The following is a 26,339-nucleotide window of genomic DNA, read 5'->3' as shown; positions in this document are numbered from 1 at the left end:
TAAAAAAAGTAGGTGCTTCTATTCTGTTTCTTTTATCTTCCTAATTCCCCCTTCTCATCTCTCCTCTATTTATCATATACATGTATAATAACATCACTCAAGACCATCTTATGGATCCTAAGCCGCCGGAGATGACGGTTTTCCGGTTGGAGTCGGCAGGCACAACCACCATCAGGGAGTTGGATTTCTTCTCCGGCAACAATCGTCACGGAGAAGCAACGACTGCAACGGTGGCGGTGGAGGATGAAAACTCATCGTCGTCCGCCCTTGGCTCATCTGGCACTACCAATATCGACGTAAGTATCTGATCTATTAATCCTCCTACCCATCGAATAAATACTCTATATATCTCTTCTCTTTGATACATCAGGATCTCAAATCTAAAATCTAAGTCGTTTCTCTCCTCTTAATCAACTTCAGACAGGATTAAACCTTCTAACAGTTCCCTCAAAGACTCTCCAAACAAGCATCGGGGACAAGAAGAAACCCGAAATCAAGGTCATTTCTTCTTTATTTTTTCATGGAATTGAAGGGTCGGTGTTAAATGAACAAATCATTTGCAACTACGTACATAAGAAGTAGTTTATTATTTACAGCTGATTATGCTTCAAGATGAGCTAAAGCTAGTGAAAGAAGAAAACTGGAGATTAAGAGGCATGTTGGATCAGCTCAGAAGGAACTATACCGCCCTGCAGACGCAGCTTCAAGTGATACAGCAAAGAGATCATCCACGCCAAGAACATGTAAACATATAATTTCTCTCTTTTTTTTTCTATTTATCAAGATTATTTTCTTAGTAATTAATCAAGAAGGATTCCGCCCATGGAAATTACAATTAATATTGATCATGAAATCTCACCAAACAAGATTATGCCTTCTTTTTTTTTTTTTTTTTTTTTTGCATTCTAAACATTTTAGATTACTTCTGCGACCATTTTGACTTCTCGCTAAACTTGATCTTTTCCTTTTATTGTCTTCTCTGCAATATCAATAGGATGGATGTATCACTTTCGCATAATTAATATCTTGTGAAAATATATAGTAAAAAAATAATAAAAATTTTGTGGTTATTAATTGACTTCCATCCGACCATGTAATATATCTATTAATTTATATAAAATTAAAAAGAAATATATGCACGGTGACAAATAATCCTTTTTAAAAATTATTTTTGATTCATATGACAAGCTACCTCGATTATTATATTAGATTTTTTTCTTATCTTTCTCAGTAAACTTCCTATCCTATATACGGATGCTGTTAATTAATACATTAATTTTAATATAAAAATATATGTGAGAAGGATGGGAAGATGAGCAGCATAGCCGGTCCAGGATTGCAATTATTGGATCACCAGTTCATGGAACCCGGTCCAAGTGGCCTAAAGCGGAAGAGTAGTTGTTATACGGACGACGATGGAGAGCAGTCATCCCCTCTCAATCTGACGAGCTCCACCACTCCGACCGTGTTTCCTTCTCATCCAATCGATAGCTTATCGATGGAGGAGAAGACGAAGGCCATCAAAGAGGACGCTGACACCGAGCTCTCATACAGGAAAACACGAGTCTCCGTCCGTGCTCGCTCTGATGCTCCCATGGTAATTAATCATTGTTGAGTTACTTCTTTAATTTCTTGTGTACAGGGAAGAAGTGGCCAGACCAAACGCTAACGGAAAGCTGTTTATCGTCATGTAGATTAGCGATGGGTGTCAATGGAGGAAGTACGGTCAGAAGATGGCCAAGGGCAATCCTTGTCCACGGGCATACTATCGTTGCACCATGTCCAACGAATGCCCCGTTAGGAAACAGGTACTTATTATATTGTTTATATATTACAAGGGAATTTCTTTCAACCTCGCAATTACCTACATTCTTTTAAAAATATAATTCTGAGAAAGAGAGTAATAATGTAAGGAGTCGACCTCCATGAGACTAAGGAAAACTACATCTTCAATATAATAGAACAACTCCAAAAGAACTTTGAGGAAACAATTCATTCATTCAAACTACTACGATTCCAATTATCTACCATGAGATTATAGAATTAAATTAAACAAACCTAAAATGTAACAGATAGAGTATACGACCTAACAAAACTTAATTATATTGATCACATGTTTGCAGTATAGCGACGACTATAGATAATGTTTGGCTGTCACAAACTATATTAGGTATGTTATTTATAGTGATGTCCACCTTGAGGTCAAGATCTCTGTCACTAATTAAAGAGTTTCTTTATTACTTGGCACATAATTTTTAACTCTATGAATGTCGTCAATCTCATCATTAACAAATTAAGTTAATACACTAGTCGTCCCACTTAATACAATAAAAGCTATCTTAGTTGTTGTTGTATCAAATCTAGTCTAGACATTTAAAAAATTTTAAACCTAACATATCCTTTAAAAATTATATACAAATTTAGCCTCCATTATCATTCCAGACACCCAATAATTGACAATTTGCCATGTCAGCAAAAGCCCACAAATGGCATGAACAGGGACGGTTGGCACACATCCAAAATCTAAATACCCATAATAAATTCTCACCCTTTAACAAATCTTAACCAAACCTTTTCTCATATATCTGTAATGCTTCACCAAATCATGGTATCAATCACTGTCGCAATTTGACATGTGCCCCCTTAGCGAACAAGTAGACAAGTCATGTCTCCATTGTCACTTAACTAAAGGCATCCACCACCATACCCTCTACAACCTTCTCCTGCCTTGAATGCCATCTCCCATCGTATTTTTCCTCTTTGTCACCCTTGATCTCCACAATGCCACCTCCTCCTTGACATAGTTAGGATTGTGCGACTAGAGGAAAGGGTGTGAATAAGCACAATCTAAAATTTAAACTCTTTCTTCTCTTGCAAAAGCAATACTACTCAAATATTTATCAGTAATAGATTAGAAATATATAAGAAATGAAAATTAAATAATATAAAATGAAAACCAATACCAACAAAGTTTTTTAACATATATAGTTCAGAACTCTAGATTTCTACTCCAAGCCTATGACTAGTAAGATGAGTCACTCCTCAAATCCCCTATATGTAAATAAGCTCTCATTTTAGAAGATAGAGAAATCTCGTATAAAACTTTTTTGTAGAAGATAAAAAGATTAATTATAGAAAAGAAATTAAATAAGGAAAAAATATAATTATCTAAAGAAGCTCTTTGTCTAGGTTGCTATAGAACCTCAAAACAACAAAATAAATTGAACACATACCATATGTTGTGTATTAGTTGTTGTTCAAAGTGGCTTCACTCCTCTATTTACAGTGACAATCTACAAGACTTTTGTTGATTCAAACTTCTTTATCCAATTGACTTAAACATTGATTTTAGAACTCTATCCATAATGAATGTTTCACGTCTAGTTGAGTCGATTACAATCAACAAATTCAAATGCCTCTAATTGAATCAACTTGATATAATTTTAACCTTTTCTTCTAACCATTGTATCTTCGATCAACCCAATCCATTATTAGTTGACTCAAATGAATAATTTTATGATTGTATCTTTAGACAACTATGTCTTTAGTCAATTTTGTCACTCATAAGTCAAATCACTTAAATAACTCTAGAATCTTTTTACTATTGATGTGGTTTCAATCGACTCTAGGCACCATTAGTCAACTCAAATCTTATAGCCATGAATTTTATCTTACAAAGACAGTCTTACAACTATTTAGGTCGATTCAAATTACAACACAAAAATAGTCAATTTAGACATCTTCAATCAAGTGAATTCCTATGCAATCAACTTAAGACCAAATAGAAAACTTCTATCTAAGAGCATCACACCAACTATGCCCCGGGAGCAAGAACATCACACCAACAATTAAACACTAAGTTGACTCAACTCTCTAATTAATTGAGAAACACCCTAGTAGATTAGATTTGCTCAACCTAGAGCTTTGTCGTTGACTTTGAACCAAAAAACATTCTTTTGTAGAGTACATGCTTAGTAGAAAAATCTATCAAAAATATCTAAAGTGGCATTCACCCATCATCTTAGATCTCACATGTCTTCATGTTGATGTTGCTCCATTCCTCGAGTCCTTTATAAGACTCTAGTACTTTAGAATTTTAAGCTTGGCCTACCATTCAATCTTGCTTGATCTTGGTCTTTGAGACATCATTCTAGCATCTTAATAACATGTAGATCTTCTCAACATCCATCTTGCCAAGGATCACTTGGACTTCCTATTGATGTAATCTTGTCCATGTGATCGAGTTTAAGTACATGATTTTAATGGGTTTGGGAAATGTTTAAAATTAAGTTTCTATTATCATACTAATACTATGTGTCGAATGTGTAGATATAGGTTTCTTAATAGGTGCATTGAGGGAACTCCAAATGGGTCAAAGTTATCTGAATTAATAGATATGGAAAATTCAACTTGCATTGGTAGATAAGTGATATAGCCCACATCTAGTGTCACGAATGAGCTTCAAATTAGAATTTATAATCGAAAACCCTTAGCTCACAAACAAATGAAATATAGAGGCCACGAGTCGTATTTTTCTAAGGACTAGTAGAGAGGTTGTATGAATCAAGCTAAGTTGTCGTTATTTTTTGGTTTTTTATATGAAATGGGGGTTTTGGTGTTTTGAACGTAAATGAAAAAGAAACAAATGCAACAATCAAAAGCAAGAAACATGAAATTCAGATTTAAGGAAACAAATGCAAATGTATGAACTCAATTTAAGAAAACAATATAACAAATTGGCACAGAACACCAACAATGAACAGTAATCTAAAATCAAGGAATCAAGAATTCAACTAAGGAAATTAATCAAATGTAATTGACTACAAACTCTAATTGATTCAAAAGCTAAGCTAAAAATCTGATACGGAACAGTATGAAATGGAACAGTACTAAGTTTTAAAGAAACAGATGCAAAGTTAACCTAAAAATTGCAAGTATCAGAAATCGGAACTACAATTAAACAATCACTAAATCACACCAAAACAAAATTTTAGAAATCAGAAATCAGAATGAATTCAACAATTGAAAATCATAACTTAGTATCAATCAACATGTATCAGAACAAAAGTACAGAAATGAAACTGCAGAAATGAAAAGAACAGAACAGAAATCTCGGTTTCTTCCCTTCACAATCCAATTTGAATCTTGCCGTCACACAAGATTTAATCAAAGATTACAAATCCTAGAAGAACTCCTAACAATCTCAGTTTTATTGGATCTGAATCAACTTGGCTGGACGCGTATCAGAAACCCTCCAAAACCGTGCCGAACAGAGCAGATCAAGAATCTAAGGATCAAGCTGGAATCCTTCAAATCGCTAGTAAGTTAATGCTCAAGAAACTTCCATAACCTTCAGAGAACCCCTCCGATTACAATTGGAAGCTCCGATCAGTCTGGATCTGAAAATCACAGCTTGAATTTGTTGCGGATCAAAATCTCTGAAGAAACCCTCTCCATCGATTATGATCACAATTAAGGCCAAACCAAGATTGTAGTTGCCTCCTGAAGCTGGAAATCGACTTGGAAGAAGAAGATCTGGAGTTTTCTGCTCAAAATCTAAGAAAACAAAGGAAAAACGGGCGAAAACGAAGATGCTACAGTGCTTGCTACAGTAACCGCGATTTTGCTACAGTGTTCTTTCTCATTATAACTGAGGTACTGTAGCGAGCCGGCTCGGTTAAGTTGGTTCAGCCCGTGTTAGCTCAGGTTCAGTCCAATTCATCCAATTAAGCTCCAATTGATCCGATTTCAGCTCCAATTGAATCCAAATCTTGATCATGATGTTTTAGGACTATCAAATTGACCAATTTTGGCTTGACTCGGTCTCCATTTGGCTCAATCGTGGTTCAATTTAGACCTTACAAGAAATCAAGCTCAATTAATATCAAATTAACCATTAAATCACAGAAATTATATCAATCATCTAAAAATAAACCATACCACAAATACAATCCAATTATGTCGATTAAGCATTTAATTGTTCACATAAAATTCCAAAATGAACCATTAAAATATCCTAAAACCCTAGCTCATCAATAAGAAAAGTCTAAATAGATTATAGTTGACTAAATATTTAGTATATATGGAAAGACTAACCGACAATGGAAGAAGTCTAAGGGAGTTGAGGACCAAGGAGCTTTTAGACAAAATCATTGAGCCTCATATAAAGGTATGAGATAGTCTAGAATTGTGAAAAGAAACTTGCTTGTAAATCGATTGCAGAATTTTGCAATGAGAATTTGCGAAAATGTGAGCTAAGTGCATGGAAGATTTGAGCAGGTATTGAAGGAGCTTCATGTCATAGGTGAGAAAATTGGAAATCAAAATTTGGTAAGATATACTCTTAAAGTCATTCCACAGATCCCTTTGTGGTCATCCTTAGTGGATGCCTACAAAGTGTATAAGTATCTTAGTAAAGTTGTGTGAATTATTTTGTATATTTGAACTTCATAAGTAAGCTAACCTTATTCCAAAATAGAAAGGTATAACCTTAGTTGCAAAGAAAAAAAGAGAAGAATAAGAAGAAGGTGAATAAGGAATCTTCAATTGAGTCAAAGTACGAAACTAATAGTGAAGGGGGCATTTCCACAAATGAAATGCTGCATTTTCTCAAGAGGGTGATGCACAAGAATAGAATCTCCAACACAAAGGATGCGAAGAGGACATTTTGGGACCCTAAGAAACCAAAATTGAAAGGTATACATAAATCCAAATCTAGTGCATTTGTTTTATGAAATAGAAAATGACTCGAAAAGATAGTATAACCAAAGCTCATAAAGAAAGAGGGCAAATCCAAAAAGAAGAAGAAGAAAGCCTACAAAGCCAAATGGGATGAAACTGTAGGATCGATGGACGCGCTAAAGGGGGGTGAATAGCATGTTCTTTCGTTCATTCAACTTTACAAAAATTAACAGCGGAATTAGTAATAACAAGTTTAGGGGACTTAGGGATTTACTTGGTTCCTAACCTCCAGGGTTAGTACGCTAAGACCTATCTATATATGGGAAGACACCCGTCCACTAATGGTCTCCTTTTTAGACCTTTGTTCGAAAGTGGAGAAATATGTCTTACAGTCCAAAATATAATAAGAAAAAGTACAGAAAGTAAGACTTAAAATAAAACCACTCGTGTATCCGATCTGAAAGTCCTTTGCTAAAAGTACAAAAAGTAAGACTTAAAATAAAACTACTCGTTTAGCTAATTCAGAAGTTCTTGAGCACAATGCACCCTTCTTAAAACTTCCTCAATAGCACAAGTCAGAAGACGTTCACATTCAGCAATACTGCAAGATGAAAGATTTGGAGAATCAAAGAGTTACTCCTTGTGGTACACGTTGAGACCCTTATATAGACTCTTCCAGGCACCTGAATTCTTATCTGGGTGCCTAGATCAGATCCGATCCGATCTGATCTCTTCGATCTTTATCAGAGTTGATTCTTCTTGATTCGAACGCTTGGACCATCTAGGGGCGCTGGACCGTCGGGCGCTTGGAGTAACATCCGGGCATCCAAATTTAGTTAATTTAAGTTTAACGTGAGTTGACCTCGGCTTGGTTTAGCTGCTTCTGTTTGCTCCTCTTATGCTTCTTCCATCTTGCTTTCAGCTCTTAGTCCTTGTAAGATTAGCATACAAGTAAATAAACAACCTAAGCCTACCTGTAGTCCGTCTGACCTACTAGACTCATCTAAGTTTTACCCTGTAGGTCTAACCTACTGGCTTACCCATGTTTAACTTTTCATTAGAACTAGTCACTTCCATAGGTATACTTATCACTTGTCAAACATCTGGTCAGCCTTGACCTGTTTGGATTTTCTCTAGCCTAACCTCCAATTAGGATTAGTCACTTCCATAGGTAGACTTCCCACCTACCAAACATCCGATCACCCTTAACCTACTTGGACTTTCCCTTGCCTAACCTTCAGTTAGGACTTCGTTGCTCAGTTTCACTTACTAGGACTTCCTACGTAGCCTCCAACCAAGTCTTTCTTGCTCAGTCCTCTAAATAAAGTTTTCCTTGTCCAATCCTCTAGATTAGTACTTTCTTTGCTTAACCGCAACTAGTACTTTCCTTGCTTAGCCTTAACTAGGACTTTTCCTTGTCCGATCTAACCGATTATGATTTCTTACATAGTCCAACTGATTAGGACTTCTCGCTAGTCTTCTGGTAAAATTGGCCTGACTAGACTTCACTCACATCCAAACATCAGATCCTGTTTGGATCAACCCTTGGTCAAACTGATCAGACCTAGGTGTATTATCAAATATCGAAACTCTGAGGAAAGATTGGCGCTCCTTGCACCAACAGAAGCATCCTCATCAAACTCATTGTATGAGGAGGAACTTTACCAAATGACATGGCTATATGTTATAGAGGAGTCAAATGAAGGAGAAGAGAAGGACAATCAAGTAAGAGGAAACATCATCTAGTGGCAATAATATAGCATCTCCTAGAATAGAAAACTTATATGATTATTTGAATGCCTTAATAATTCATTAGCTAAGTCTAAAGATAAGGTAATTCACTCCAAAAGGTGCTTAAGACACTTAAGGATTACACTTCATCATCAACTACTTGTAAGGATCAAGAGCAAAGCTCTTCAGAAGTTGCAAAACTTGAGGAAGAAAATGCATCAATGAAAATACAAGTAGAGGAGTTGAAGAAGTGTTTGGAGCAATTTACTTTAGACTCCAAGTATTTATATATGACATTCAGGGATCAAAGAGTTGTATATAGTAAATGGGTATTAGTTACCCAAACAAAAAGAGGTTGCATATATTTCTCTTATTGATAGGAACCCCTCCTTTATGCCAAAATCCATTACTAGAGGGTTTACTAGATCTAGATAGTAACTAAGGAGTTTTTAGTTGACTCATTAGGACACAATGTATGGGTACCAAAGAATTTACTATTTCATGTTTGATTAGGTACCAAGAAAATAGGAACAATTGGTGATGCATGGATGGTTGATAGTGAGTGCTCAAGACATATGTCAGGGCATGCTAGAAAATTCACCACCATCAAACACAAGGATAAAGACATGGTATCTTTCGAAAATAGTGGAGAACTTAAGGTGGTAGGTAAAGATAACATTGAACTTGTTGGACTGTTGGTTGCGTCTAGAGGGGGACTATTAGATGATCGCGGAATTCATTCATTGTTCTCATCTACAATTATTAATTATGCAATAGAAAATATAAAATTAAACAAATACAAAACTAAACACAAGAACATACCATTTTACTTGGTTTGGAACCTTTATTTCCAACTCCATGGCCTATGATTCATAAAGTGGATCACTACTTGAAATCACCACTAGCTTTCTCTTTCTTGGATACCTTGTGAAGGTAAAGAAACCTCTTACAATACCTGTTATTACTAAGTACCAAAATATAAATGAAACATAATAAATGAACAATTATAAGAATGAAGTTATTTTGTTTGCTTGCTTGTTAATTGCTTTTCTAAGGTCAAGGTAGGCTCTAGAATGTAGTAGCATTCACCCTAGAAGCAACCAAGATCCCTATTATAAAAGTCTCCCTATAATTAGCCTTTTTAAGTTCCTGCATGAGTCTAGACAATGTTGATCAGTCAACTGATGAAACATCTCCAGTTGATTACTCCATTTTACCATATTAGAATTCAACCATTTTCCTGTAGCTTTTTCCCAATGGTTCATTCCAGTAAGTTATCAATCAACTTCCCTAGTTGTTTGTCCTTCACTAGTTGATTTCTTTAGTCAACTTAGAAACCTTCTATATTCATTGTCTTTTGATCATCAATAGACTAGCCCAATCAACTACTTCATCAGTCAAGAATGCTAGATAATATTAGATGACTATTCAAATCTCAAATCTACTAAAATCATAATTTTGTGATTTTGAGTTTATCAATCGATTGATACTCTTTTATCAATCAACTAACAGGCCAATTCCAACCACACCTAGACTAAATCCATGTTATGTCAATAGTCCTTAATTTGGGATTATTTGTTTTCCTAGAACAAGTTGACTTTGAGATTCTAAGACTTCATCCATGCCTAGTATCTGATTAACCTCAAACTATTAGAACTCCTCATCTTTTGGAACTTCAACTATTGAACTTCTAGTCACTATGGACCTGTTAAGACTTTCACTGTTGTATTCTATCCTCAATGACCTACTTAGACTTCATTCATATGTCAGATATTCAATTCTCCATGACCTATCTAGGCTTTATTACATGTTAAATGTCTAATCTATCTTGACATCCAATTTATGTTGAACTATCTTGGCTTTTATTGCCACCACTCATTGAACTTCTCTATTTCCAAGTCTCTAGTCTACTTAACCCACTCAGACTTTTCATCAACTTAATATCTGGTCAACTTTGACTGATACTTAGATTTTTCATTTGCCAACACCTATTGAACTTTCAGATAACCAAGTGTTTAGTCAACCTTGATCCACTTGGTCTTCTTTCATAGTCAACTATCTGGTCAACATTGACTTACTTTACATAATTAATAAATTCAAATGTTGGTCAATTTGACTATAGACAAATTACACCAATAATCTATCTTTTTTATGTTTGATAATATGTTTGAATTAGGTTCATCCATCAATCCAAACTTCATCTCCTATGCTAAATCTAACTGAAGGTTTCCTAACTTAAATACAGGCAACTCTTCTCCTTTACCATACATCAAAAAGACTTTCCAATAACTTTCTTAATCTAGAATCCAATTTTTATGCCAAAGTCTGGATGAAAGTTCTCAAACCTTTCATTTCTCCCTTTTGATAATTTGTCCAATGCTAAATCATGAGCTTATCACTTCCCAAGGTGGATACCACCCCTTAGAAGATATACGTCTAAAACCAACCTTGAGTTGTTCCTAAGGTGGATACCTCACCTTTTAAGAAAAACATTTTGCCTTTCATCCAACCAAGGCAAGTAGCTCTCCCTTCTTCTCAAGTATCCTTAATCTAGAAAGTCCCTCTCCCCCTTAAGGAAGCATCTTCCAACCTTGAGTTATTCAAGAACCTTTAAGGTGGACCTCTCTTGAAAGCATACTTCTCCTTTCAAACAAAGAGTTCCTTTTAGTTATTGATGCAGGAGGATTTGAAGATTTTATCTTTTTTTTAGAGCTATATATGTCTTTTGTATTTTTAGAATTTTGAGTTCTGTCTAGGTTTTTTAAGATTTTGAGTCCGTTAAGATTTTTTTCTTTCTGTTAGGATTTATTTTCTTTTCTATTAAGATTTTGTTTCTTTTCTTTGCACATTAGGGTTTTGAGTCTATTTAAAGGTTTGTTTAGTTAATGTTAAGGGATTTTTTTGGATGAATAATATTTTTGATCGTGTCATTTATTTTCCTTTTTTTTAATTTTCTAGTATTCTTTCAAATTAATAAATTTTAGAAGATTATTTTTAATATTTACAGTCGAACCAACAAAATTAATACTACTCATAAAATAATTGCTATCCCACCCGACGTTAGTTATTACACCAATAATGTTTGAAATTCTTAAAACTTTAGGAAATCCAAACATGGTCTCATGAGGTCGGAAGTTTAACCGTGAACTTAAACCTCCCTTCAATCAATGATCTCCCATTCTTAACACTACTCTTAGTTTGTACTAGCAAACTCCCTTTTGAATATTTATTGAAGCATTTTAGAGGGTTAATTAGAAATATCTAAATACTAATGGGATAAAGGTGATGGTTGAAACTACAAAGTTTCAACTTAATATGAAACTTAAACAATACTTCTAGTGCTATACCAGTCGGCTGAATAGATTTTTCTAGTTGACTTTTGCAAACTAATAGATTATTAAAGATCAGGTTGGTTCGCTAGTGGATTGGGGTGAAAAACTTAGCAGTTTCTCGACTTTTCTTGTTCTTTCTCTGCACAGAGATTAGCGGAAGCAAAAATATAAAAGAGAAAGAAAGAGAATCAACGCTAACCCGGTTTATTTTCAAAGTCTCCACCTCCGCAGAGGTGACTAATCCTTTGATCCACACGCACGCACACACCCGATGCACTATGATTTCTATTACCTAGTAGGCAACCTCGAAGGCGGAGAAACCTTTACAACTCTTTAGATCTCCTCAAGAATGATCACTTGTACATGAGCTTGCCCTATGTTTTGTCAACACCTAGTTTATGTTCATTGATGATACTTAGGCCATCCAAATGCACCACATCAAACATCCTAAAGTTAGTTCATCATCATAATATATCACTTATATTTATGTGTCTTAATACACAAACAAGTTAACCTAATTGTTCTTATGAGATGTAATCAAGGTTCTTCCTAAGACTCTTGGTGATCATGCAATTCTACCTGGACATCCTTAATTGACATCTGACCTTGGATGTCAAAATATGTCATTCATTATTAATTGCATGTAACATATGCATACATGAAACTTGTAACTAAGGATAACAACAACCAAAAATTGTACAAGTCATGTAATAAGACATACATATATCAAATGCTCCATGACATATAATAAAAGCATGGAAACCTATAGATAACATTGCATGGATTAGTAGCAGGCAAGTCACAAACATGCAAAACATGGCATATGCAAAGTATCAAGGTAAGATAAAAACATAGAAGCAACTGTAAGATAAAATAATCAATCTTATCTACATATTATTTTAGTAATCTGTTAAATATAAATTTGACACATGCGTTGGTTGACTCCCTCAAATGTGCCAACATCCCAAATTCAGCACAACCTATCAAACTCTAAAAATTTGATATTGTCTTAATGTATTTTAGATATATGCCTTAAATCTTGTAGCCTATAATCCATTCTAATGCATAAATATGTCTATCCCAGTATATCATTTTTCTTAAGTTGTATTTTCCAAACATATTGGCACACTCTAAAAACTTCTAAAATAGGTTAAGATATTCTTTTTTAAGGTATCTCTCAAACGCTAAATATCTCATAGTGTCAACTTCGCCATGGTGGAGTTGACTATCCTCCCAAAGGATGTTAACACATCCTATACCCAATTTAATGTGATGGAATCATACTCTTATAAGGTATTCACTAGGGATAATTTCCCTTGATACCTTCCTAAAGGACCTCTTAGACTTCCTATAAGCCTCAACCATGGTGGTTTCATCAAGGTGAACTCTTGGATTGACCTCCCTTGACACCTCAATTCCATTTTTAATCCTAGGGTTAATTTCATAGTTAAATGGAACCCTATGATAGGATGACACACTTTCCTTGTACATATGTTTGTATCTCAAACCCTTCTTACACTTGGATGATTCTTTCCTTTCTAGACTTGGATTTTTGTTTTTAAAACTTTTAGACCCACTTGTCATCTCTTTTACCGTCTTTTCCAACTTTTAAAGTTTTGCCCTAAAACTTGATTTTTCAATTTGGTCTTCTAAACCTAGAATTTTCATGTTCCCCTTGAATATTTTTCCCTTGGATATATGTCTACACTGTTGGTGCAATCTTGTCCCAAGTATCATTTGATTTTAATGTTTGGCTAAAAGAGTTTAAGTTAGGCAATGTTGATGATCAAACATGTGTGAATTGAGTAAACAGGAAAGTCCAGGTTTGAAGTCTTGGCAAACGGTGAAGTCTCACAGGTGCGGCCTCTTGGCAAATGGTGAAGTTCTGGAGGTGTGGCCTCTTGGCAAATGATGAAGTCCCGGAGGTTAGGTCTCTTGGCAAAAGGAAGACTTAGCATGACGAAGTCGATGGAAACATCTCAAGCAAGTGTAAGGATGAGGAGTCGTGGGCTCGAAAGCATCCAAAAAGGGCACGAGACTAGTGGAAGATGTTTGAAGGCGTAAGTCTAGGCTAAGGGATGAAAACGGAAGCTGAAAGATGAGTTTTAGCTTCATCAGTCGACTGGGATGATACCAGTTAACTAGTATCCTGGTCCAAAACATACAAAAAGATAAGTCGAGTGAAAAAGCAAAGACCAGTCGACTGATTTGTCGACTGGGTGAGTCTTAGTCGATTGGTATTTGAATATTGGGACTGATAGCTGAAGAAATAATACAAATTACAGTAGCTGTTGGAGCCCACCAGTCGACTGGTTCTGAGACAGTCGACTGATATCGCGAAAATATAAAAAGATGGATTCAAGCTTGGAGACGCAAGTGTTTTTCACTTTTTCATCTTTGTAAGATCTTCAATCTCTGTCAAGCTCTCAAACTCTTCCTCCAAACTTCTCTATACATTTGTAAGAGGAAGAGATCGATTTTTGTTCTTGTCTTGTGCTTTCGCTAACATATTGTAGGAAAGATCGAAAAGTCGCTATTCACCCCCCCTCTAGTAAACACAACGGTCCCAACATACACTTCTTAGGTTGTTTACCTAGATTCTTTTCTGCTTTCTCTAAAGGCTTAATCCTAGATTTTCCATATTAATCATGAGATTTTCTAGAATTATCATTAAGATTATCTAATTTTCCATTTCTTCTATAATAAACACTAAGATTATAACACTTAATTCTAGCATGCTTCTCATCTTTTAAATAAATGATCATTATAAATTGCAACATTGCAAAAGACAACACCTTAGGATTTACCTTAAAGCTCCACTTTGATTTGAGCTCCTTCCCATGTCCTTCTTAGATTTCCTTCTCTTTAGACATTGTATTTGATAGTGCCTCCTTTTGACGTAGCGAAAACTATGGATTCCATTGTTTCAAACATGAATATTGAAAATAATTGTCTAAAGACCTATTGATTCAGTAGAATACCAAGAACTATGCATCCAAAAATTCATAATTTTGGGAAAAGAAAAACCCTAAAAATATTATTGATGATGAAAAACTCTCCAAAACCAATTAAACAAATATTTTAAATATTCTCAAAATCCTAACTCTATAAAAGACAAAAATAACCTCAATTATAAAGTATGAGCCTCCGAAAAAGTTTTAAATGATATTTTTTGACCTAAAACTAGGTCGTTACAAGTTTTAGCCAGTAACAAATGCATATTTCTAAATGAGATTTGATTGAATATATTATGGAACTCGTGTCAAGAGTTATGACCTCTCAAACCTTATCCACCCGTGATCGTTGAGCTATACTGTTCCACATCACCTTTGGTTGCACAAGAAGCATAAAATATACTCGACCTTCCATATTATGGGCTTGACCTCCTTTGGCTTCTCTCTAGCCTTAGGTGTCACTCAAACTTCTTTACCAATTTTAGGTACTCTTGCTATATAGTGTCCTCTTTCCCTATATTCAAAACATACAATATGATATTTATTTTTATAAATTGAAATTGGTATACCTTCTTGTGTGGGATCCTCAATGCCTATAGAGGTGGTGCATTCTTCCTCATCATGATTAGAGGATGATGAGGTGGATGGCTCTTCTTAGTTGACTCTAAACGTTGAGACTTCTCTTTGTTTCAGTGTCACTCCTCCTTCTCAATCCTTGAGGTGGAAACTTTTTAAACTTCCATCTCAAATGAAGAAGTCAATACTTTCTCGATCTCCACCTCATATGTTAAGTGATTCTATACCTTTGAGCTAACCATTTCTTGGACCAAGGATCCTTCCTCCTTGGGCTCTTCTTCCTTTTGTGTCAGTGATGGATTCTCTTGAATTTTTATCAACTTCTCTCACAAATCATGATCATCATTATATTTACATATCTTATATAAAATATAGCTATAGGATCGAACTTGACGCTAGAGGGCGGGGGTGAATAATATTATAAATTTTACGAGCTTTAAAGGATAAATAACTCTAAACAATATGGACAGAGTAATATAGCGGAAAAAGAATAAACAATTAAAGCAGGCATATGACTAACTGGGTTAAGCTTGTAGGATTTCTATAGCACAAATTGTAAGGACTCATAACATAAATAAATTAATTTTTATTAAGATTATCTCCTTTTTAGAAAGATTCTAGAAGTAGAGAAATCTTAAAAAGAATCTAAAAATAAAACATACAAAAACATAATAATGTAATGATAATGTTATGCTCAAGTTACCATATTTAAAAAGTGAAGCGTGATGTTATAGTACATGGCCGAAGTAACATCCAAAGAGTACTGAATGTGAGCATGAGCATGTTTAGAATAATTGAGAATGAGATTGTTGAAAAGCTCTCCCTTATGACTTCTTTTATAGGCCTTCTTTGGATGCTGACATGACACCCCTTGATCGATCGGAACATCCTCGATCGCTTGGAAGTCTGTTGACATGGCTACAATAAATTTTTAGTAATAAATATAGTATGTGATCCCAGTCAACTAGACTCCCCTCGGTTGTCTAGAACTAGGTCAACTTCCTTCTTTAACTTGACTTTCTCATGGATCCTTATACAGACCTTCTTTGGATGCTGACATGACACCTCTTAGTCGATTGGAACATCCCTGATCGCTTGAAAGTCTGCTGACATGGTTGCAACACTTATCCAATAATAAATGTAGTCTGCGATCCTAGTCGACGACTCCCCTTGGTCGTCTAGAGCTAGGTCAACTTCCTTCTTTGACCTGACTTTCTCGTATCATAAAATTTCATTTATACCAATAACCTAGAAGCATCTATGATTGCCTGGATGCTGTGGTCACCTGTCCCTTGTTCTAATCATCTACAAGACCTTGACTCTAATAGTCAAAGGTTATCTCCAGTCAGTTGCCCTTGCTCCCTCCCAGTTGCCTAGAACCGTCGAAATTTGCTTCCCCACACTTGATATGTATAATCAATATGATATAGATTTTAACTTTATTAATGTGTACCTTGGCTAGATGTCCAGCTCCCAACTAACTCATATAGTGTGATTTGCTAAGCCATAGCTCCTAGCTACCTCCACTTGAAATTGTCTGTCAAGCCACAGTTACTAATTGCCTCCATTTGGACTTGCTCTACCTAGTTCCTAACTAGGACCTTTTTTGTCTTGATTCCAAACCAAGACTTCCAACTACCTAGTTCCCAACAAGAACTTTGCACTTGCCTAGCTTCCCTAGAACTTGGCCATTTACTTGATTCTCAACCAAGACTTCCATCTGTCAAGTAACTTTACTTAATATAAAATTATTAGTTCATAATAATCTAATTTTACACTTAGTTATATATCAAAACACTGAATTCACTGCGATGCTCCCAATACCAATAATCTCATCCTTTTTATTCACATGAAAACTAAGTTAAAGTTAATTAAACAATATTTTTATATAGCAAGCATGATATTCAGTGTATGATAAAAGATAATACTAAATCCACTCATACATGAATAAAAAGTTAAAATTTAAAATCTCCCCCTTAATCATATCTTCCAATTAACTTCTTAGAAGGAGAAAATAACTTTTAACTTTTACTTCTAGAAGGAGAAAGAGCTTTTAACTTTCCCTTCTCTCCCCATTTTTCATACATCAAAAATAAAAATGATATGGAGAGCATGTATAATAGACTAAAGAAAGTTAGATATGATAATCAACCATGCATAAATCAATATCAAGTCAAAATAGTCAAAATATCAAGCAAGGTAAGTATAAGTCAAACATAATTATAAGTTAAATAGTACAAGTCTAAAATAAGAAATCTATCCAAGAATGAGTCGATCTAGTGGGAAGGAGGAGGATGACTCATGTGTTGAGCTCAAAACATATCCATCAACTCCTGTAGCTAGGCATCCACATGCTGAAATCCCCATGTGACAATATCCTCAAGTATGCTCACTCGATTCTCTCAAGTTAAGGTAGGTGAAGACGCTGGAGTTGCTGGAGGTGTTGGTACCTCATCTCTAGTGAACTAAATCATAATCTCATTAATATTTGGTGTCTAAAGTGGCGGCTCTGGTGTTGGTGGCCCCCTTACTTCTAAACTAAGATATCATCCATAACTTTCAACTTGACCAAGATAAACTACCTAACCCCTACGATATCAAACTCAAATACAGGATAGATGTTACACTCAGTAACGTCAATCCCTAGAGTTGAGAAGATGAAAGTCAAGATATGACAATAGGGCATGTGGATATGTTAGTGATAGATGAGTGATAAAGAATAGACCTAAAATCTATAGACTAAGATTTAAGTCAAACCTATGTCTAAGAGCGTAAAGAAGAAAATAATGAAATGAATGCATGATGGCTAGGTCTCTAGTGTTAATCGATAAAACATAGGACACAAAGACCTTATCAGAGTGTAGTCTATGACTCTAATCTAGACAACACTGAAGTTGATGATGGTAGGGACCCATTCACCACTAAAGAAGTGAGCATAGATGTGATCTAGTGTGAAAGCAGAGTGAGGATCAGCAAAAGGTAAAGAAGTGAAGGAAAAGTAGTAAAATGTTGAGTTCGAGGGACTCGACTCTAGCTTTTCCCTAACCAAAGTAGGTGTGAATTGGAAATCCACACCTCCAACTCCAGATGAGTAGGTAAAATATCAATGTTTATTATATGGTTATAGTAAACAAGAGTGGAGAGACCATAATATGCTATGATCTCTATGGCAATGGTCAGTAAAATTTTCCTACTCAAATATCTAGATGGCATGGACACATAGGTAAACTGAGAGAACCTAATCCTATAATCCTCAAATGAAAATTTGGTATCCCTGGAAGCAAAAAACTGTGAGGTACTATCCTCAGTCACTCTATATTTTTGTTTAACACAATAAAATATTTCTAAAAAATAATTTTAAGTTTCAAGAATGAAATAACTTGAAAATGTTAAGTTTTGGATTCATTACCTAGGTATGATGTGGCAAAATATGCTTTGAAACTAAAAATCTAGGATAAAATAGGACTCAAATCAGATGAGAAATGAGTTTTGAGGGAGAGAAAGAAGATTTGTGAGTGTAGGTTTCAGCTAGCTCGTGATCACCTATATAAAGTTGCTTTAGGCGATAGCAAATAGTGCAGTCGACTGGGAGGGTTTAATTTGAGGTGCCTGATTAGAGGTTATGCAGGTGACAATAGGTAACCCAATCGCTCGGGTGTCTTAGTTTTACTGCAATAGTAAATATCATTTATTTCAATCGGTGTAGATCCAGACGATTGTGTTACTCCTAGGCAACCTAGTTAGATTCGTTTGATTATTTCTGAGTGCCTGGATTGAATCCAAGTGATCAAGAGATCAATATACTATTTTTTAAAAAATTATACTTTATATGTTTTTTAATGTGCCCAACTTTATCTTGAACTATTTATCAATTAGAATAGAAGCTCTTAACTTGTTGGTCAAGTTAAATAAAGTTTTTAGCTTTATATTTATGAAATATTTGTTGTCAACTTGAGGATTACTTAATTTGATCAATATTTATATTTTTAGCTCAGATTCATATTGATGCACTGACATAAACATTTAGAGTTCAGGCTCTAATCTTATACATCTCATACTTTTCTATGTTTCTCAATACATAAATAAATTATGTCTAAAGTGTTTTTGTGAGATGCAGGCTACATAGATCTATAGGTGAATACAATCTAAAGTTGATACCTAGACTAAGTATACAATAAATATTTTTCAAATATATTAAAAAATTTTGAAATCGTTTGTAGTCTAATATCTAAAAGTTAGTTCCTCTATTTAGGAGGTCTAACACACTTTAGTTTACTATTTAGATTAAGGTTGCAATATTAGTGTTAATTATGTGAATATGTTGTTTTAGTACCCAAAAATTTTGATTTCCTACTTGGTTGACTAGGTATGACTTTGAAACCCAGACCATCTTACTTTTAGCATTTCGATTGACTAAGGATAAGTTAGAGACATGGTTTTGATTTGATTTATATCCAAGTCTAGTCTTGTTGTAAGTAGCTCATCTGATTTCAAGCATCATATTCGAATATTTAGATCCCGATGTAAACTTACTTACTATTGATTAAAGCTTACTAACTTAGTTCTTCAAGTTAGAATTCTCTTTCTCAAGCTTTGAGACTCGAGTCAAGGTTCAAACTTGATTAACTTCAGTTGATGAGTTAGAGGTAGTCTTTTCCTTAGGTATTTGACTTGTGACTTGTACTTAGCTAAGGTTCTAGTTAGGTATGATATAGTGAGGTAAAGTGTTTTAATAATCAGGTTTGATTCCTCAATGGTCAACTCATCTAAGTCACTATTAGACTCTGAGACTATTTCAAAACTAGAATCTGATTTTGACTTGTATCCCTCTTGAATGGCTGCTAAAGCTAGTAGGTTAACTTGATCTGAGTTTGACTCAGATTTTGAAGAGGACTTATCCCAAGTTGTCTTGAGTGTCTTTTTCTTTTTCTTTTTGTGATTGTCCTTTTCAATATCTTTTAGAAGTGGGCAATCTATTTTGAAGTGTCCCTTCTTGTTGCATTCAAAACATCGAACATTGGCTAGGTCCTTTCTTGAGATTTTCATTTTCATAAATTTTTTAAAAAAATCTCTTTCTTTGGAACATCCGTTTGATAAGATTTGTGACTTCTGAAGGTAGGTCATCTTCATTAGTCGATTATCCAGACTCGAATTTAGATTTGATTTCTATTTCTTCCTTAGGTTTGGGTTTACACTTAAGTTTGAGTTTTTTAGCAATTAATATTATACCTTTTTCTTTTTGGTCTAAGTTAGTTTGTTCATGGAGTTCAAAAAGTCATAGAAAATATCAACTAATTTGATTAGAGATAGGTCTTCAAATACTTTGTAAGCATCTACCATAGATGCTCACAGAGTTATCCTTGGGAAGACTTTTAGGGCTAACGAATCAAGTCGTGATTATTGACTTGTTTGCTGAGCGAGTGCCATTCAAGATTTTCTTGAATCGACTGTGTAGTTGACTAACAAACTCACCATCCTTCATTTGCATATTTTAAAGTTGACTTAATAATAAGTTCTTCTTAGCGGTTTGTGAGTTGTCCGAGCCTCATGAAGCTCAATGAGCTTCTCCCACAACTCTTTAACACTATTAAAAGGTCTGACTTTACTCAGTTGTTCCTGAGTTAGACAAATTGGAGTGTAGTTGTGGCTCGAGCATTTGGTTGAACTTTCTTTTTGATGTCACTTGTCCAGTGACTAAATTCGACTAGCTCACCATTTGGATGTCTAGGTAGTTCAAACTCTACCTTGATGATCATGCAATTTTCTATCTCATTCATGAGATAGTTTTCCATCCTTCCTTTCCAATAGGAAAAATTATTATCATTGAAGAGTGGAGGACGGGTTGTGTTGAAACCTTCTTGTAAAGCCATTTAGAGTTAAAAAATTGGCTGAGTTAGAGTTGAATCTTTATGTTGAATTGGTTCCGACTCAAAATATAAAATTCATCCTAAGTTAGATTCAAGTTTTGCTTTGAGGCTAGTTAAATAAAAATTTCTAACTTAGCTTCCAAGTGGTGGCAAGGCACAGGATATCAGAGCAACGATCACTTTCTAAGATAAAGTTAAAGTAAGAATTTTAAATTAGATTAGCTTTAGTATAATCCCTTGGTCTAACTGGTTAGAATGGAGTGAGTTAGCTTTCCAGCCAATAGATTCTACCCAATCGAATTTTTCTAGTGTACAATTAGATCAACCTGCTTTGATAACAATTTATAAGATCAAACACGATGAACTCAATGCTAGAGAGAGGGTGAATATCATTACAAATTTTAAGAATCGTAAAGGATGCATGAATAATTCTAAACAATATAGATAAAATAATACAACAAGAAAAGAATACGCAATTCATCTTAGAACGGTCAAACTTTGCTTTCCTGCAATTGATACACATAATCAATATGATATAGATTTTAGCTTTGTTCATGCATACCTTAGTTAGATGTTCAACTCCCAGCTGACACATCTAGTGTGATTTGCTAGGTTACAGCTCTCAGCTGCCTCCACTTGGACTTGTCTGTCAAGCCATAGCTCCTAGCTGTCTCTACTTGGACTTGCTCTGTCTAGTTCCCAACTAGGACTTTTTTTGCTTGGTTCCCAATCAAGACTTTCAACTGCCTAGTTCCCAACCAAGACTTCGCACTTGCCTAGCATCCCTTGAACTTGATCATTTGCTTGATTCACAACCAAGACTTCCATCTATATAAGTAACCTACTTACTTGACATAAATCATCAGTTCATAATAACCTAACTTTACACTTAGTCATATATCAAAATACTGATTTCACTATGGTGCTCCCAGCACCAATAATAGTTAGGTAAAATATTAATCAAGATATCCATTACCTTTTTATTTGCCTATGATTTTTTAATTTGTTCCTCAAATTCATTTCTTTTTCTTAAGGATCATTCCCTTTGGGTACCTTGGAGCTTCATAGGCATCCATCACGATGAATCAATTGTCGATGTCTATCATGATGAAAAGTTCCATCAGTGAACTCCAATATGTAAAGTTGCCTACTTTGAGAAATGGTGGAAATCATGGGTTGAAATCAAACCCATCTTTGGGCTCCATCTATCCACTTGGACTTGCTCTGTCTAGTTCCCAACTATGATTTTTTCTATTTGGTTCCCAACCCAGACTTTCAACTACCTAGTTCCCAACCAGGACTTCGCACATGCCTAGCTTTCCCTTAGACTTGGTCATTTGCCTGATTCCCATGTAGGACTTTCATCTGTCAAGTAACTTACTTACTTGATATAAAATTATCAGTTCATAATAATCTAACTTTACACTTAGGCATACATCAAAAACTAGGTTTACTGCAGTGCTTCTAGCACCAACAATAGTTAGGTAAAATATTAATCAAGATATCTATTACCTTCTTATTTGCCTATGATTTTTTAATATGTTCCTCAAATTCACTTATTTTTCTTAAGGATCATTCCCTTTGGGTACCTTGGAGCTTCATAGACATCCATCACGATGAATCAATTATTGATGTCTGTCATGATGAAAAGTTCCATCAGTGAACTTCAATATGTAAAGTTGCCTACTTTGAGAAATGGTGGAAAACATGGGTTGAAATCAAACCTATCTTTGGGCTCCATCTATATTTTGGTAGATTCTTCCCATATCTAACCTTTTGCTCCCTTGGTGATTAGTCCTTAAAGAGCATCCTCACTCTAATACCACTTGTTAGATTGTTGATAGCAACTAGAGGAGGTGAATAGATGCTCATTATTTCTCTTTTGTTTTCATCTACAATGAGTTAGTATATAGTGGAAAAGACAAAAATAAACTCAAATACAAGAACAAAGAAAGAAAATGTAAACCACATGAAGATTTATGTGGTTCACCCATTTCTTCTCCATAGCATATGATGCATAAGGTTGATAGCTCCTCACAACACCACTATCTTTCTCCTTCTTCGATGTATTCTGGAGATGAAGAACCTCTTACAACCATTTTGTTCCACAACAAACAATATAAAAGAAAAAAAACAAATGAATACAAGTAATAACAATTATACAAATGACGGTTTTCTTTTATTTGCTTGCTTGTTGTTTGCTTTCTTTTCTTAGCTCAGCGAAGACTCTGGAATGCAACAACATTGACCCTAGAACCAGCTAAGAATTCTTTTATAAAACCTCCACAGAATCAACCTTTATAAGCCTCTGCACAATAGAAGATGATGCACAGTTAACTAATCAAAAACATCTAGCCAACCACTCCACTATGATACATTAGAATTCAACTTGTTTACCTACAACTTTTCTCCCATGACTTGATACTAGGAAGATTTAATCAACTAGCTCAATTGATTGCCCTTCACCAGTCGACTGACCTTCAGACATAACCAAACAAATATTCTATTTGCTCTATTTTCTACCTAAGTTAAATGTTGATCAATTGACTATTTGAATTCTTAATCCATCCAAACTACAACTTCATGGCTTTAGATTCATTAATCAATTGATACTACTTCTTTAGTTGTCTAACACACTAAGGTCGAATTCATTTCATGCCAAGAGACATTATGTCTCCGGGACTTCATCGTATGCCTAGTGCTTATCAACCTTAGCCCACTAAGACTTCACTTACTAAGAGACTCCTCGTCTCTAGACTTCAACTATTGTCTAGTAAAAGTCAACCTCGGCCAAATAGGACTTCTCCTTGCATAGCCTTAGGTCAATCTTGACCCAACAAGACTTCTACTACCTAGAGACCTATCCTTTACTTAAAGACTCCTTGTCTCCAGGACTTCACTTACCTTGAGTCCACTCTTTTGGGACTTCAATCTTGTTTGGCATATAGTCAATCTTGACCTACTGGGATTTTATAATTATCAAACCTTCAATCCTCTTTAACCTCCTTGGACTTCTATTACCTACATAACATCTAGTCCTTGTTGACTTGCAAGGATTTTCTATCATTTGTCAAATATCTATTCCTCCCTGACCTACCTAGACTTCCTGTGTTAACACCTATTAAGCTTTCCATCATCTACTAAACATCCAATTTACTTTGATCTATTTGGACTTCCACTACCAACACCTATTAAATTTCTCTAGTACCAAGTGTTCAATCTACTTAACCCACTTGAACTTCTTGTCAACCAAGTGTTATATCAATCTTGAGCACTTAGATTTCTAATCTACCAACACCTGTAAAGCTTTCTTGATTGCCAAGTGTATGGTTGCTAGTTAGTTTTCTTTCAAAGTCAAGTATTTAATTGACCTTGATCTACTTGATATAATCAATAAATATATCACTTAAATATCAAAATATAAATATTAATCAATTTGATCATGTATTGACTGCACCAACAAAAATAATATTCATTACTGCAAACTAGAATTAAAATGCTAGTCATCTAGTAATGATTTAGTTGCCTAGTGATGTGTAGTAACTGAATATAGCTGCTAGTCGAATTACCTTTAGGTGTTGGGTTTTATACAATGAGCAAGATTAACGAACTAAAAACACTTGTCAAATGGTTGATTGAACCAAAACTTTCTAATAGTTGCCTACTATGAATCCAATCACATAGTTCCTATATCTATGAACATACAACCCAAATGTGTCATTTTTATTCATATAATCATGAGCTAGTTCACTAAAATAGTAAAATATAAACTTTTGGTCCTATTTTACCTATGTTTGACCAATTGATAACCATTAAAGTATCCTTAAGACTGTTAGACCAGTTTGAAACATCTCAAGATCTAGCAATGCATTTGTTCAAGTGCCTACTAATGATCTAGACCTCCTAAGTTAAACATGGATATTCTTTAACACATAATCTGGAAATGAGAAACTTGACTAAATTACCTTGCTTCAAGTCAAAACAAATATAAAAATAAATCTCTATGTAATCTGGACTCAATCTAATATTTTTTCTATTTATATATGCATGCAGATCTACCTTTAAACCTAAAATATAGTTCTTATAGGCTCTTTATCGTAATCTCTTGGTATGAGCACAAAGTCAAATTAAGTTGGAAGCTTTACTTGTTTTCAATTAATTCAATCATGCTTAACATCTTTTAAAAATCCACAATGAATATTAGAAAAATAAATCATGCCACACCTTGTATAAGAGACATGTTAATCTTCAAAATCCACACAAACATGGTTAGAAAAACGAGGGAGAATTTACCTTTTGAGCATTATAGTGCAAATGGATGTATGTTGGACTAGCTAATTAATTGTGTTTGTGCATATTGGTAAACAAGGTACAAAGATGCTCCAACGACAAGAGCGTTCTGGTGACCACTTACGAGGGCATCCACAACCACCCCCTCCCTCCAGCCGCCACCGTAATGGCCAACACCACCTCCGCCGCCTCTTCCATGCTCCTCGCTGGCTCCACCACCGGCAACACCCACCACTCGTCCAGTTCTCTTATGGCATCTGCCTCCGGCACTGGCTTGATGCAGATGCACTACCCCTTCGCCTCCCTCTCCGCATTGACTCCCATCCCCACCGTCACCCTCGACCTCACAAACCCGCCCGCCACCCACTACTCTCTCCAACACCAACCCTCGTCGCTCTCTACGTGCAACCTGTTTCTGCCGGCAACATCGTCGCTAATGCAATTCGGGCCACAGCCGCCGCCGCAGTCATCGTCGGTGATGGATACAGTTACGGCGGCAATCGCGACGCATCCGAACTTCACAACGGCATTGGCGGCCGCCATCTCGTCGATGATGGGGGTGACTCCCGGATTCGCCAATGGGGAGGGTGGCGGAGGCACTGCAAAATCGAGTGGATCTCCTCGAGTTGCAAAGTCTTGCACCACCTTCTCCGTTAACTGATACAAGCTAATTATCCACTGTAAATAGTTTATCGATCTTATTTTATTACTGTTAATTTCATAATTATATAAAAGGATATATAGATGTATATACATATTAAGTAAAAACAGAATATATTTACATAAGTACAATGGAATTAAATCCATTTATATTGTAGAAAATAATCCGTGGGATATATCTATGTAAACATGCACAACCTGTACACTTCAAGAGACAGAGTTGAGTGGATTATGATTTTCTTCTTCTT

The 26,339-nt window shown here is 35.2% G+C and overlaps 1 protein-coding gene across 2 annotated transcripts; it reads left to right on the top strand.

The window, feature by feature from the left end:
• On the top strand, positions 1-26,339 carry LOC141833370 (putative WRKY transcription factor 47). 2 transcript variants are annotated; one of them, XM_074720792.1, is made up of 7 exons: positions 1-8; positions 103-296; positions 421-498; positions 597-743; positions 1,304-1,597; positions 1,695-1,808; positions 25,511-26,339. In XM_074720792.1, exons 2-7 carry the CDS (start codon positions 111-113, stop codon positions 26,090-26,092), a joined length of 1,401 nt encoding a protein of 466 aa, XP_074576893.1. In that variant the 5' UTR covers positions 1-8; positions 103-110; the 3' UTR covers positions 26,093-26,339. The 2 variants fall into 2 exon arrangements, with proteins under 2 accessions (XP_074576893.1, XP_074576892.1); XM_074720791.1 differs by lacking the exon at positions 1-8 and having other exon boundaries at positions 58-296.

Source organism: Curcuma longa, chromosome 8, assembly GCF_044706935.1.
Source record: "Curcuma longa cultivar G26 ecotype Majalengka, Jawa Barat chromosome 8, ITB_CL_G26_1.1, whole genome shotgun sequence".
Lineage (NCBI taxonomy): Eukaryota > Viridiplantae > Streptophyta > Magnoliopsida > Zingiberales > Zingiberaceae > Curcuma > Curcuma longa.
Note: the sequence above shows the minus strand (reverse complement) of the source record. Positions and strands in the feature narration are given on the sequence as shown.